We start from the raw sequence: 16273 nt of genomic DNA on the forward strand, positions 1-16273 counted from the left end.
TTAGTATCAGAACTGCTCAACTGTGGGTCATAAGCCCCTACACGGCTAACAGGAGGATCAGGGTTCAGGCACAGCCTAGCAACAACCGTGATGTTCCCGTAGGGCCATGGGTTCCTGGCAATAAACAAGGGAGGGAAAGGAGAATCTGAAGCCGACAAAAAAAACCAGCCAACCCGCTCAGAACAGTGCCCCCTGCTGCTCGTAGGCAGGAAGTGCTCTCTCCAGAGACAGACGATGGATGTCTTGGGAGTGGCATGAACACCGCGGAAGCTCTACTCCCCGATCAGGGCGGGGGAGAACACGTTCTTGGCACTAATGGTCTCAGGGCTGATTTTCTTTGCTGGTTCGTGGGGAGGAAGAACGGGTCTTTCCCCAAAGATTGGCTTTGTAGACCTCAGCAAACTCACCTCCTCCCCACGGCATCTCCCCGCAGTCACGCTCACCCTGCGGCTACGACGAAGCCAGGCCTGACCCCTGCAGCTGGACCCCGCGAGTGCTAAAGCACCTCCCTCACCCCAGACACAAGGGAACCCCCAGCCTGCACACTGGGATGAAGAGGCTGGAGGTGGTCACCAAACCCACACCTCCCTGAGAACAGCTGGCTCCTGGCCCCCTAACAAACAGCCCAGCCCTCCCCCGCTCCCCTACCTGGCAGGACGAAGGTGGTCCGCGTGGCTATGTTAATCTCCTGCAGATGCTCCAGGGTCTCGGTGTGAAAGAGGCGAATGGAGGACCCCGAGGAGAAGGCCATCCAGACGCCGCTGCCCGCCTTGATCATGTGCGTCACGCTGGCTTCCTCGTCCGGGTGGGCCTCAAAGGTTTGCTGCGGGGAGAGGATGAAAGAGGAGGGTTCAGAGGGGGCGTCACCGCAGAGCACGTTATCACAGGGCAGGTGCTGAAGGGCCCGTAACGCAGGGTGCACGGAGGGAGCTCCGGCACCAAAGCCGGATGCGGCGTCTACCTCAATGGTCCCCTAGGGCAGCAGGGGCTCGGAGCGGCCATGGAAGTTGGGCGATCCCAGCTCCTGCCTGCTGGGGAGCACCACAAAAGTGCCACAGAGGCTGCTTTGCGCAGGCCCTATCCATGCCGGAGTCTGGCCCGGCTGGCTCTAAAGACGGTAGGTGCCTGCACCCTGCACGGTGGGAACTCCTGGAGCCAGCGAGTGGGGTCTCTCTGCTGGGTGGACAGGACTCTCCACGCCCATTCATATTGCACAACTCCTTTCGCCAATCCTGCCAGTTCTGCACGGTAGGACATCCCAGAATGCATTGCCCTAGGCGCTGCTGCTTCCACGCCGAGCGATCGATCCCCTACCGAGGCACTGGGGCAGGGGTAGGCAACCTATGGCACGCGTGCCGAAGGCGGCACACGAGCTGATTTTCAGTGGCACTCCCACTGCCCGGGTCCTGGCCACCGGTCCGGGGGGCTCTGCATTTTAATTTAATTTTAAATGAAGCTTCTTAAACATTTTTAAAACCTTATTTACTTTACATACAACAATAGTTTAGTTATATATTATAGACTTCTAGAAAGAGACCTTCTAAAAACGTTAACATGTATTACCGGCACGCGAAACCTTAAATCAGAGTGAATAAATGAAAACTCGGCACACCACTTCTGAAAGGTTGCCGACCCCGGAATAGCTGGCCCCAATTTCCCACAATGCACTAGAGCAAACCCGGTTAGGCAGCATGGTCATGGAAACCAACATGGCTGCCGTAGCACAACACTGTATGCACCAACGAAACTGGGTGCAGTGCTGGCGTGGCCCACCGCTGTCACTGGGCTAGTAACTGGTTACAAAAATCACAGGGAAATGTTTGGATGTGAATGGAGCACTAGGCTGGAACTCAGATACCCAGATTCTATTCCCGGCTCTGTCCCTGACCTGCTGGGTGACCTGGGGCAAGACGCTTCGCCTCCCCGTACCTCAGTTTTCCCATCTGTAAAATGGGGTTAATGATCCCACGCTCCTTTGCAAAGCACTTTGAGAGCTTCTGAAGGGAAGTGCTAAATAAGACTCGGGATTATTATTAATTGGAGGTGGGGCGTGTCCCATATGCCTGCAAAGCAGAGGGACACAACAATAGGGGATCCCCAAATTACAGATAGGATCAATCCCCCATGGGGTAGGGGAAGGAATGTCTGGTTGCTACAGGCATGAGAGCAGAGACCAGTCAGTGTGACCAGGGGAAAGCAGGCCTAAGAGAGAAGTCCTCGGGTGCAACAGAAGCACTTCAGAGCAATGGAATGGTCTGGGCTGGTTTCTAATTAGCCAGGACTTGATTTTAACAGCCCCCACCAATCTCAGTGCATGCAGGCAGCGCTGTTCCCTGCACTGCCCATAAGGCGCAGGAATTAACAGCCTCTGCTCCCATCTTCCTGCGACACGATCCTAGCAGAACCGCCCTGTGAGTGCAAGCGAAACAGTGCTCCTTCCGCCAGCGCCCCCCATGCCACGCGGCTGCCGGCCACACACAAAACCACGACCAAGCAGCCCAGCCTGGAGACGGCCCCTGCACCCGACTCCTGGATCCAAACACTCCTGCACTTGGGGGAGGGGAACTGAAAAGCAAACCTGGGGCTCAATTTTGCAAACCTGTGTAAACGGCGCGAACCAGAATCTCCCATTCGCACACCCTGAGCTTGTCGCAGATGCTGCCTGCCTGGTTAACCAGGGAATCACATGGGCCTTTGGATGTTGCGATAGGAGCGGTTCAGAGCTCTTCCACCCCCTGCCCTGAATCCACGCCACGCGAGGCCCCATTACTTGCTAGGACTGCCTCCCACCCTGAGCAACCGGCATCCTGCTGAGGCCAGCGTCCCCAAGAACAGGCGAGAGACTTCCCTGTCCGTTCCCAAGACTGAGGTCTCTCCCCGCCCTGGGAGCCGGCTACTGAGCTGAGCGCTCTCCGTCTGCTGGCAGGAAAGACTGGCGCTCGGCCCTGCCCTGAGGCTCCCAGAGGGGGGAGGGATAGCTCAGTGGTTTGAGCATTGGCCTGCTAAATCCAGGGCTGTGAGTTCAATCCTTGAGGGGGCCATTTAGGGATCTGGGGCAAAAATCTGTCTGGGGATTGGTCCTGCTTTGAGCAGGGGGATGGACTAGATACCTCCTGAGGTCCCTTCCAACCCTGATATTCTATGATTCTATGACGCAGCTCCAATGCTTGCTAAGGGGAACTGGATAAGCGATGCGCCTGGGGGGTGGGTTTTTCACACCTCTGCGCGACATAAGAACAGCCATATTGGGTCAGACCAAAGGTCCATCAAGCCCACCATCCTGTCCTCTGACAGTGGCCAATGGCAGGTGCTCCAGAGGGTATGAACAGACCAGGAATAATCAAGTGATCCATCCCCTGTCACCGAATCCCAGCTTCTGGCAAACAAAGGCTAGGATCACCATCCCTGCCCATCCTGGCTAATAGCCATTCATGTAGTTGTATCAACCTAATTTCCTAGTGCAGGCCAGGCCTGCGGTCGTGTGGAGAGCCACTGAATGGACACGAGAATGGGACGGTCAGGAGATGGGACCTAGATCCAAAAAATGGGGTTCAGCATTTTTACACCAGTGCAGAGTGACTGCACTAGGGCGAGAGGTTTGCACCGGTGTAACTACGCCGGTGCAAACACGCCCAGCGCAGGCGAGTTCTTCATTCTTCTTCCCTGCCTCTGCGCAGACTTTCTCCAAGCACAGGGAATAGCTTGTTAGCTTGGGCTTCCTCTAGTGACCGGCTCTGCAGCTGCAGAAATGGGCCATGGGGTCACCTAGCGAGACCCTCATCTCTTACAGCCCACTTCCCGCTGCAATCGTCTTCCGCACGGGCAGCTGGTCTGTCGAGCGGCATTCAAGCCGGCTGCAACCTCCCCAGTTACCACTAAGGGAGAGAGATGGTGCCAGGAGGGAAACACCAGTAGCAAGACGGTGACGCTGCTTTAGCACCTACCATCGGACTCACCCGAGGATCCATTCAACCGCCTGTAGGTACCCAAGTTAGTTCCACTCTGGGGCATTTCAAGCCGCGAAAGGAGCTGCTTTCTCAGCATCACCCCCGTGACCTGGATGGAAACTATGAGCGAAGATCGGCTCATATTCCCCCCTCCCCACACCGGAGGCCTGAATAGCTTCGACCCAGCTCAGCTTGAGAGGCAACAGCAGCAACAGTCTCAGCCCAGACCCTGGCTGTCAGAATTCAATTAAAATAAAGATTCAGTGCAGGAAATGGATTCACATTACAATTCCAGAGAAACAAGTCTAGCTGGGACCCCTCTGGGCTCTTTTAAAAAGCTTCAGCAGAGCTTCTGAACCTTACAATGCTTTAAAAACAACTCTGCCCCCAGCTGCAGACCTTCACAATTTATAGTCGGGAAGAACATAACTTACTGACCATCATGGTTTAAGTTACTCGCCCTCACCCCCTCCCATGGCCTGGGTCCCCCCCAACCCGCTCATTCTTCTATTACAGTAGAGAAGGGAACGCCCTTGCTCGCAAGAGGATGTTGCCTCCCGGAAGACGGGGCTGGCAGGCTGCGTGCGGGAGAAGACGAGGCGAATCGGAGTCACTTCCAAGAAGATAAATATTCCAGTGAACTAGAAACAGGACCGAGCAGTGTCACGAGTGGGCTCTAAAGCAGCGCCCGGTGGAATTAGGAACAAGAGAGAGCTGCGGCGACAAGGACAGGCTACCAGAAACAAACTCAGGGAGACCGTTTAATAGGCTCCAGTGGGACCCGGAGCTAGAGAAAGGGCAGATTCAAGAGCTCTCAAGCCTGGCATCCCGATGGTGCAGGCTGTCAGCTTGCTAGGAAGTTCACGGGTTACCCCAATTTTCTTGCTTGGCATGAGCGACGCTCTGTTTTTTTAAATGCGCCCATCCCAGCAGTGGCTGCCCAGCAGGTGACGAGGTCACTGCCTCCATTTCTAAGCTCTCTGATTTAGAACCTCCACACTGGACACTGGGGTTTTAGAATCCAGTGCCCCAAACCCGAGAGAGTCAGCCAGCAAGATTTTGCTTCTCCGAAGTCAGCAAAGATGCCCGACTCCGGTGCTTCAGATCTGCCCCATTTAGTATACCTACACTCGGAGCCGGGAGTGCAATGCCCAGCTCTCACTGAGCTAGTGTGCTAAAAATAGCATGTAGCCGCAGCTGCGCGAGCAACAGGAGAGGGTGAGTACACACCCATGAAGCGCTAGCCAGGGGCAGCTGGCCAGTCCCGCAGTTCACGCTGCTGCAGCTACGCGAGCTTGCTAGAGACAGCACGGGCAAGCTCCCGGAAGCTGGGAATCGCCCGCCAGCTCCAAGCATAGACAAACCCCGCGTCCTTTCAGGGGGACTATCGGCAGGAACCACACTTCACCGGGGTGCAGTACAGACACAAGCGGCTCACCACCAACACCCCTTCGCAGGGAAGCCACTGCCCATTCAATCAATCTTCTGACAATTTCTCTGGTCAACCCCGAAGAGATCTGCTGTTCAGATTTCAGTGCTGTGCTGGTGTCTTGCTGTCTAAGGGGTTTTATACTGCTGTTCATTACCCCGCCTTTGAGTGCCTTCAGCATAAAATCCACAGCAACAGTGGATTTTATGTCCCTAGTGGATTTTACGGACTCCTAAAAACTCCATTCCCACCTAGTGTAGATCACCCATGCCCATACCCTCCCCGTACTCTGCATACAGGCACTCAGCCTCCTTTAGTCTAACCTGGCAGGAGTGCAACCCAGGGAAGGGGTGGGAATGATTTTGTCTAGAACAAACACTGACTCATTTCCAGGCCTGGTGGCAATTGATTTACACAGGGTCTTCACGACGAACAGCTTAACTCCAAGGTTAGATTTACAGCATGGCTTGCAAGATTCTGCTCTGCCGGGAACTGGGGGTTTGTCTAGGCTGTGATATTCTCTCTCCCCTCCGCCAGCACCAAGTCTCAGAGCCCGGGTCAGCTGATTCCGGCTTGGGGCTAAATATAGCAGTGTAGACGGTTTGTGCTGGATCCTGGGTTCTGAGCCCCCGTGAGCCTGAATGTCTCCACTGCAATTTTATCGCCCAAGGCCCAAGAGCCCGAGACAGGTGACAGACCGGCCTCAGCTGTGCCTCAGGTCTTCTACCGCAGTATAGACATTGGAGTCAGGACTCCTGGGTTCTGTTCTTGGCCCTGGGCAGAGTGAGGTCTAGAGATTAGAGCGAGGACTCTTCTATACTCTTCCCGGCTTTGGAAAGGAATTTGAGTTGTTTAAAAAGACTGCCTGGAGTCAGGCCTTCTGAGTTCTTCCAGGATGTCAAAGGAGATGCTCACAATGATTTAACAAAACTAAGCTATGAATCAGAAAGGGCAAAACAATCTCAAAAGCATGCGTCTGAGCGACCATTCCAAAGGGGAATATGGCAACATGCACTGCAGAACTTTTAGTGCCGTTAGCGCGTGGCAAGCTAATATGCTGTAGGTTTATACTATGGCTGGCCGTGCAGACAAACCCTTAGACACTTAGGCGCTTACAGCTCATTGACAGTCACTGGCACTTCCACGCCTAAGTACCCCAGCCACTTTTGAAAGGGAGAATTAGGTGCTTCTAAAACTTTTACCCCAAACCTACCAATCAGTTGGGATAAAGCTGCAATGTTTGCCAAAACACTTCCCATACGCAGAGCTCACCCCCAATAACTGAAAACATCGGCGTTCCAACTCACCTAAAAACACCCCAACACGGCCCCAGGCAGTGAAAATCAGGGCATGAAATAAACCTGAAGTTTAGACGCTGCCTCTTTTTTGAGTTATGGGAGGTCAAAGGATGTTAAAACGATTTTCAAAAGCCACCAGCTTTCCAGTGTCAGAACTCAGCTGGCTCGTTCCCTCCATCTCAAACGTCTCAGAGAAGCCGTTTTGCTCAAGTGTGGAGAACACGGGGATTTGTAACATACAAAGGACCTTTGTTACCCCCCAAAATTGGGGTAATGGCTGGGGATGTTGGGAAGAGCGCAACTGTGCAAGTCAGGCTTAGAAGAGAAGCATCACGATTATTTGTGTTGCAGTTAGAAGCTCCAATCAGGGCCCAATCACTGCACAGATATAACAAGAAAGATGGTCCTGGTCCCACCCCCACACACACTGTTCACGATCTAAGATATGGGCTCCACCCAAGCCAGAAGGTTTCTAGGAGAAGGTGGATTCCATGTGGAAAATGTCACCTCTTTACCCTGGAGATGGCAAAGAGTAGGGTGAAAGATTACAAGGGACTAGCTCAGGAGTTTTGCAATCAGTGATGACTTCAGACGGCCCCCGCTCAGAAAGCAGATATGCACCACTGGTAAGTCCAAAATGCACCGGTTGATAAAGACAGGCACCACCATGATAGGATGCATGAGTATTCATTGAATTTCCCGTGCTGGCCGTTGGGATCTCCTGACTGCCACGCCTGACCGAGACAATGCAGCCTAAAACCTAGAGCCATTAGCGGCTTGGTCCTGCTCCCTATGAAGCCAACAGCAAGACAGCCAATGCTCTAAATGAGATGCTGTCCCTTTCTCGCACATCAGAGGAGCTGGAATCCACCTCCCACCTACCCCGCAAGTCAGGTGAGAGCATTTAGGTTCCACCTTCTGCCTGCCCTCAAGTAGCAGATATTTATTCTCCACCAATGGGGCCATCTGCATCCCAGATGGAATCTGGGGACTTTCCCCCTCTGCCATGCCCTGTGAAGTCCCGTGTCAGAGCCTCTGACTGAGAAGAGCTAGACAGGTGCCTCTCAATGTAGCTTCTAGAATTATAGAATATCGGAGTTGGAAGGGACCTCAGGAGGTCATCTAGTCCAACCCCCTGCTAAAAGCAGGACCAATCCCCAGACAGATTTTTGCCCCAGATCCCTAAATGGCCCCCTCAAGGATTGAACTCACAACCCTGGGTTTAGCAGGCCAATGCTCAAACCAAGGTGAATAGTTGTTCTTAAAATCCAGAGACAATAGATTGTCCTGGGAGCAACAAAGCTGTCCCCGTGCAGCTAGCAGCCAGCCTGGTCCCCAGTGGGCGTTCATTCACATCAAAACCCACCACCACAGTTCCGCACCATTAGCAGTTGCTCAAAGAGAACAGGACCAGAACACGATGGAGGCTGCAGCGGATCAGGACTCCTCTCGCAGAGCTTGGGGGGTGGGGGTAGGGGGTCCTGGGACTGGAGTAAAGGGTGCTGCCCCTCTCTCCCAATCTATGCTGGCTCAGCTGAATAGGAGGATCTTGTAAAAGACATACCCGGTGTCAGACCCAGCCACTTCCATGAGCCTCCAAACTCCTGGTATGAGGAAGTAAGTTCCCCTGCCCTCCACCCTCAGTCTAGACATCAGGTTCAACCACTCCTGTATCACCATCTTCAGCCCTCAGGCTGGTCTACTGAGTGGAAAGAGGTCCGTTTTCAGTGCTGACCTTTTGCTGCATTACAGCTTCACCTCAAAGGGACAGAAACAAAGCTAGTTTGGAAAAAGGAGAAGTTACATGAAACCAGTAACTAGTGACGTATTGATCTTTGAAGATATGGGGGACAAGAGCGGCTCAGAGATGTTAATCAAGGACACGCTTGAGGCACATGCACAGAGAGATTGATTTGCTGCATGGCTCAGGCTGCCAATGCCGCGACAGGAAGTCGATTGACTGAGGGGTCAAATCAGGAGTAATCTCATTGACTCCTGCACAGTACCAAAGTGCTTCCCACACTGAAATGCAGCCAGCTCTGGGGAGGAGCAACCAATCGGCACACACCACACGGTGTACAAAAGGGTTCTGCATCCCTGAATTATACTGAGTAGCACTTACTCACTCCTATTGAAGTCAGCCAGGTTGCTCGCCTGAGCAAAGGGCTTCTCAGTGCACTCAGGGTTGCACAGCCTAGACCCCAAAAGCAGGAACAACGGGAAGGCATTTTCAACAAGCAAATACAAAGACGTAACAAGCAAATCCCTCACCCACACCCTCGCCACAGCCCAGGACATGTCAGCAGCCAACCCAAAGACACCCTCCAAACTGCTGCTCACATCCACTCCTCTCTCAGAATCCAGAGGTGAAGAAGGGGAGTCTCTCTCTCACCCTCAGCCACCCTCCATCTCCATCAGAGATCTATTTAGCTCAAGTTTACAGGGAGTTGAATTCAGGTCTGGCAAATACCAACTTGCTATTCATTTAAATGAGAGCTTATTTTCCATCTTCTCACTGACTTATGGATACCCTTCCGTGCTCCCACCCGCCTCCAATGCTCCATCTACTAAATTAGCTGCCATGCTGGAAAGTCACTATTCCCCAAACAGACAGGCCTTGAGAATGCTGCCCACTGAATAAAGACCCATTGTAACGAAGGGAAGGCGCTTACCAAGCCCAGCCTGCAAACACGCGCTGGAGGATGCGGCTGTATTTCCCAGTTAAGTTACATCCTCTGTATACCCTGGGGGAAACTGAGTCAGGGAAGGCAGTCTAAGGAGTCAGCCCTCATGCATGGGTCCTCCTGCCCGCTCTGCTACTGACTCCCCATGGGACCTTGGGCAAGGCATTTTGCCATTTCGTGCCTCAGTTTCCCCACCTGTGGGAACGGGGCTAATACTTACCCACTTTTGTAAATCTCTTTGAAAGGCCTGGCAGAGGAGTCCTACACAAAGGCCCAACCTGGTGCCCCCTCTGTGTGCCGCTGTTGGGACTCTTTTAAAATCAGGATTGGAGGGTTTTCTAAAAGTTGCTAGTGATGGAGAGCGCACCACAAAACTCCAAATTGTCCCAATGGTTAATTACCCTCACTGTTCATAGAACCATAGAATATCAGCGTTGGAAGGGACCTCAAGAGGTCATCTAGTCCAACCCCCTGCTCAAAGCAGGACCAATCCCCAGACAGATTTTTGCCCCAGATCCCTAAATGGCCCCCTCAAGGATTGAACTCACAACCCTGGGTTTAGCAGGCCAATGCTCAAACCCCTGAGCTAAAAATGTACACCTTATTCCCTGTCTGTTAGATCTTTCTCTGCTACATCGAAGAGCCCATTATCAGCTGTTTGTTGTTATCAAATCACCCCTTACCCTTCTCTTTGTTAAACTAAATAAATTGAGCTCCTTGAGTCTCTCACTCTAAGGCATGGTTCCAATCATTCTCGTGGCTCGTCTCTGAACCCTCTCCAATGTATCCACATCCTTCCTGAATTGTGGGCCTCAGAACTGGACATAGAATACCAGCTGTGGTCGCACCAGTGCCAAATGCAACAGTAAAATAACCTCTCTTCCTACTCAAGGTTCCCCCAGGATGTTTATGCAGGATTCAATTCATTGTGTGTGTGTCTGTCTCCGTCTCTCTGGCGGTGAGAGAGAGAAAGGACTAGAACAATGAGGTCCCATTCCTGGACTGGGGCACTAGGCAATAGGAATTTTTAACAGAAAAGTCAGGACTGGGTAACTACCCTATGTCCAGATCTCATCATCCACTCTTGTTTCTGCCTCAGCTTATGCAGAGGCCCCGGCAGTTTAATCACTTCCCTGGTGCTATTAGGCCCCTGAGGACAACGAACGGACAAAACAATGCACTAAAGTGCTGTTGCATCAAATCTGATGCACTCAAAGACATCCTGTAGACAAGACTAATTATGGTTTCCTGGAGAGCTAAAAATAAAAGAGGCGGCTATTTGTTCATATCTGGGGCACAAAAAAGGAAAGGAAGAGCCGCAGGCCACAGGAAGTCCAGTCTGGAGTTTGGTACTGCTTTAAATTACCCTTTTAGTGCCCCATCCGGTCTGACCCTCTGGGCATCCAGCAAATACATAAAATCTGCAAGTTTTAGAGATTTTTTTCAAAGCCATCTAGGGGATTTGGAAGCCAAGTGGGTGAAAATCTCAATCTTGTTAAGTACCCTCTGCTTCATTGGGGACGGGATGGTACGTAGGAACATGCCTATGACTTCTGACTACCCTGTTTCCCCGAAAATAAGACAGTGTCTTATATTAATTTTTGCTCCCAAAGATGCGCTAGGTCTTATTTTCAGGGGATGTCTTATTTTTCAGAAATGAAAAATGCCTTATTATCGGTGGATGCCTTATTATCGGGGGGATGCCTTATATTACAACGAGAGGCAAAACTGTAAGTAGGCCTTATTTTCGGAGGATGTCTTATTTTCGGGGAAACAGGGTAGGTGCCTGAGCCCAAGCCGCAGAGTCTGGCATCCGGCTCTCAGTTTAAAGATGTCCGGATCCGGTATTTTGATTCAGGCCAAATGGAAATTTCTAACGCAAAGGCAGGTTCTTATCTCCTGACTGATTTACACCAACGTAACTAGCCTGTCCTGGATTCCAGAGCAGTTGCTTTAATTCCTTTTCATCGTTAATGGATTTAGGGCAGGGCCGGCTCCAGGCACCAGCCAAGCAAGCTCGTGCTTGGGGCGGCAGATTCTACGGGGCGGCATTCCGCCCAATCCTAGGGTGGCATGGCCGCTTTTTTTGCTTGTTTTGTTCGCCAATCCGGCCGCCCTGTAGGGGGCGGCGGTGTGGAGGAGGGGAGCGCCCTGCTGGGAGCGGGCTGCGCGCTCCACCTACCCCAGCCGGTGCCAGATCTGTAGCAAGCCCGGCAGGGCAGCCCGCGTCCTTCCCTCCCTGCCGGCCGGAGTGGCGTGGAACCCTCCCAGCAGGTGGTGTGGCGATCGGGGCCGCGAGGTGAGCGCCCCACTGAAGCTCTGGCCGCCCCCCTTCTCTCTCCACCTGCTCCCTCTCCCTCCCCCCCCCGCTAGCCAGGGCACGTCTGCAGCGCAGGGAGTCCCCCTGCACCCTGGCTCCGGCCACCCCGCAGGTTTTTTTGCTGCTCCGGCCGCGCCGCAGGGTTTTTTTTTTTTTTTTGCGCTGTGCCGTTCTGGCCGCCCCGATTTTTTTAAATTTTTTTTTTTGCTTGAGGTGGCAAAAAAGCCAGAGCCGGCCCTGATTTAGGGTCACAACGCCCCTGTGAGAAGGGCAGGGCTATTATCCCCATTTTGCAGATGGGGGAACTAAGGCACAGAGAGGTTAAGTGACTTGCACAAGGTCTGCACAGAGAAGTGTGTGGCAGAGCAGAGATGGAACACCAGGGTCTTCCAAGTCCCAGGCTAGTGTCCTAATCCCTGGACGACCTTTCCTGTGCTCATCCTTACCTCCACCAGCACACGTTAGTAGTGTGATTAAAAGCAGCCGAACAGCTGATTTATAATCCCCCTCCCCCAGTTTAACAATAAAACCCGTTCCCTGGCCAAGAGCCTATGCACCGCGTCCCAGCTCGGAGCAAAATTTTATGGTGGGAGTTATAAAATCCTGAATATTATATTGGAAATGCTGCCACAAGCTTACCTACAGCAGTGCAGTATTTATGGACCTAGAAATGTCTATATAAAATAGAGGCCCTATAAATCCACACCACAGCAGGCAAGGCAGGAAAAGTCATTAGTATTGATGAGACATCAGTCGTGCTAGGAAACTTCCAACCTGCCGTTGATACGAAGACGCCTTCTTGGGAACCTGGGGCCCAATCCAACCACCTTTAAGTCAATGGGAGTTTTTTTCCTGTTGAGTTTAACGGGAGCCTGGATTGAGCTTGGTATTTGGAGAAGAAAGCGGGGTTAAGGAATGGGACTCAGAACCGGATTCCAGTTCCCAGCTCTGTCACCTTTAGAGCTGGCTGGGAATTTTTCGATGGATATTTTCCCCCGCAACAAATACTGATTTGCTGAAACTGAAGCGGTTCATGAAACAGGGTCGGGTTCAAGGAATTTCCTGACCAAAAAAAAAAAAAAAGTGAGAATTTCCCACCCCCCTCAAAACGGCACATTTGGACATTTTCAAAAAAAGTGTGGTTTTCCCGTTAGTGACTTTTCATTTGGAAATTTAAGCTAATGAGACTGGGGAAAAAAGTCTAAAGAGGAAAAAAAAAGGTTGAAATCAAAAGAAAATGTTTCAATTGACCACAAAACTTGGGGGTTTGGTTTGCCAATATCTGAAATTTGGGCTTTTCGACCCAAATTGAGAAAGGAAAAGATTTCAGACTCAATAATATTTGCAGGGGGAAAAAACCACATCCCACCCGGCTCTAACACGTCCTTACTGAGCGACATTGGGTATGTCACGTAGGCACTTCTGAAAATGTCACCTTCAGTGACTTACGAGCCTAAGACACTTGACAATGGAAAGTCAATTGGGGCTTTTCAAAATGTTACCCTTCGTTTTGCGAGGTGTCACTTCCCCACCTGTATAACGGAGAGAATACTTCCTTTCTCTGTCTTGCCTCCTTCAGTCAGGGACTATCTCTTGTAATGTGTACATGTAGCACCCGGATTTTAGGGTTTCATCTGGCCACCTGCAGGTGTCAGGAAGAGATCCCCCCCAATGTATTCTCGGAAGTTTTTTTAAAATCTCCTTCCTCTGCAGCATCAGGGATGGCCGTGGCTGGAGATAGGACATTGGGAGGATGGGCCAGGACTCTGAGGTGGCATCGAGCGTGCAGTGCGAGTCTTGTTTACTTTGGTCTGATTTCTGTTGTTGGGTTTTGTGTGAGGTCTGGGTGGTGGTGATGGCCTGTGATATACAGGAGGTCAGACTCGATGATCTAGTGCTCCCTTCTGGCCTTGGACGCTAGGACTGTGAACAAGGTTCAGATCTCAGCTGGGACCTCTAGGTCATGTTATAACACAGATCGTATTACCTGGGACAGCAGCAGCGCTAGAACTTCCAGCTGAGGCACTATCCATACTCCAACGAGCATTTACAGCCCATGGGGTAACTGAGGGTAGAAACATTAAGGCCGGTGGCAGGATCAGATCAGAGAGTTCCCCAACATGACTTTATGGACTTCAACTCTCAATCTTTGTCTTAACTTTTTTTTTTTTTAATTTAGGTTTTTAAATTTGACATTTTGCATGAAAAGAAACCAGCTCTTATTAGAATAACGAACTACTATGGATTTTCCCCTCATTCGTTCCATTCAATTTGTTTCTTCTTCTGTCCAATTATGGGAATCAACGTAGCATCTCCTCTCGTCTCCCCTGCGAGAGAACCTGCTGCATTTTCGAATGCCTCCATCGCTTGGAACATGTGTTCTTATTAGACCGAGATTTAAATATCCCCTCCAGCCTCTCCCTAGAGGTCCAAGGCGGTTGAAGTGGGATTGTTTCCTCATATGCTTCTTTCCATAAGACACCCGCATTGAGGTTTTCACTAGAAATTCTAAAAGCAAGGAGCAGGTAGATGATCATTCCAACTCCAGCCATATGGAAGTGAATGAACACTCCAAGGTGCACCATGGTCTCCGAAGGAGATGTTGGTTGAGGGTGGCTACTGCATATATATTTATGCAGGAAAATTAACCCCTTGGGTGTGATTATTAATAAACTGGGTTCCAGCAGCACCTAGAGGCTCCAGTAGAGATCAGTGCCCGATTAGGCTGGTGCTGTACAGATACACAGTAAGAGACAGTCTGTGCCCAACAGAGCTTGCAATCTGGATAGACCAGGCAGATGAAGGATGGGTTATCACAGAGGAGCAGCTGAGCCACGGTGAGATTAAGTAACACGCCCAAAGTCACGCAGAAAGGGGAATTAGAGCTATGCTCCCCAGGACCTTAACCCCAAGCCTATCCTACTTCAAGGCCTCCCCAGATGTACCGTCTACAGGATGAACTCTGGGATGGCCAAAAGTTTGGAAAAGAGAAGACTAAGAGGGGACATGATAGCAGTTTTCAGGTATCTAAAAGGGTGTCATAAGGAGGAGGGAGAAAACGAGCAGCGGCACCGGAGGCAGCAAACAGGGCGGCTAACAGGGGAGTTTGAGAGGGAGTTTGCAGGGGGAGGTAAGGGGGGAGGCAGGAGGGCGCGGTGTGTGCTCTGAGTCCACAGGTGCAGTGGGCAGAGATTGCAGCAGCCATGAGCCAAGCAGCAGCAGCAGCAGACAGAATGCAGATGGCTGCATGTGGAAGCTGTGGTATGTATATGGTCCTAGCAGGGGAGCCGGAACACAGGTATGTGTGTATGAAGTGTCGCCTGATAGAGTTACTGGAGGAAAAGATTAAGGGGCTGCAGATGCAGGTAGATACCCTGGTGGAGTTTAGGCGGGGGTTTGAGCAGCTGATGGAGGACAGGCAAGGGGAGGCTGAAGGAGAATGCCCTATGGTGGAGGTAGAGGCAGAGGGAGAGGATGGTGAGAGGGGAATGGAAGGGGGAGAACATGGGAGGTGGAAGCATGTGACAGTGAGAAGCAGGCCAAGGAAAAGAAGGGCCAGTGAGGGGGGAATAGAACTCAGGAATAGGTTCGAGTGTTTGGATACCGAGGTAGAGGGGCAGCAGGTGGCGACTGAAGGTGGAAGGGTGAGGAAGAAGAGAAGAGCTGCTAGTCCAAGAGAGAGGGGGGAGGATTTGATGGAGACAGCACCAATTCTGGGCCCCGTGAGGATTCAGGAAGGCATAAGGGAAGATAGGAATAGGCACAGGTCAGGACTAGAGGGATCGGAGACTAGATTACTAGATCGCACTGTTGCCAGGCAACGGCAGGTGTATGTAATTGGAGACTCTTTACTGAGGAGATTGGATAGGCCTGTGACCAGGGCGGACCCGGAGAACAGAAGGGTGTGCTGTCTACCGGGCGCAAAGATACGCGATGTGGACCTGCGATTGAAAAGGATCCTACAAGGAGCAGGTAAGAACCCCCTGATAATCCTTCATGTAGGAACGAATGATACGGCTAGGTTCTCGTTAGAGAGGATCAAGGGAGATTATGCCAGGCTGGGGAAGACGCTCAAGGAGATAGAGGCTCAGATTATCTTTAGTGGGATTCTGCCCGTTCCGAGGGAAGGGCAGCAAAGGGCTGATAGGATTGTGAGAATAAATAGTTGGCTAAGGGAGTGGTGCTATAAGGAGGGCTTTGGGATGTATGGCCACTGGGAGGCTTTCGGGGACAGACACCTGTTCTCGCGGGATGGGCTTCACCTGAGTAGGGAAGGAAATAGACTTTTGGGAGGGAGGCTGGCTCATCTTATCAAAAGAGCTTTAAACTAGCAAGTTTGGGGAGACGGTTGGGAGATGCACAGTTAATCTCCACGCCAGATTCCAGTATGGAGAAGGTGAGTAAAATGAGAGGAGAGATAGCTGTGGAGATGAGATTGGACATAGGAAGGACAGGAGGGACGGACACTAGGAGGCCCGCAACATATAGTGCTGCTAATGGGAGACGGGCTAAACGACATACATTAGGGTGTCTATACACCAATGCCAGAAGCCTAGGTAATAAAATGGAGGAATTGGAGCTCCTGGTCCAAGAGC

General features: G+C 51.6%; 1 protein-coding gene across 17 annotated transcripts in view; it reads right to left on the bottom strand.

Moving 5' to 3' along the window:
- Positions 1-16273, bottom strand: part of ARHGEF10L (Rho guanine nucleotide exchange factor 10 like) — a 195690-nt gene that overhangs the window by 12398 nt on the left and 167019 nt on the right. For all 17 annotated transcript variants that reach the window (XM_065575085.1, XM_065575083.1, XM_024111244.3 and 14 more), the window contains one exon: positions 649-823. In XM_065575085.1, the coding sequence (XP_065431157.1) occupies positions 649-823 (175 nt within the window). The remainder of the gene's footprint in view (positions 1-648; positions 824-16273) is intronic.

The sequence above is a fragment of the Chrysemys picta genome, chromosome 21, assembly GCF_011386835.1.
Source record: "Chrysemys picta bellii isolate R12L10 chromosome 21, ASM1138683v2, whole genome shotgun sequence".
Classification (NCBI taxonomy): Eukaryota; Metazoa; Chordata; order Testudines; family Emydidae; genus Chrysemys; species Chrysemys picta.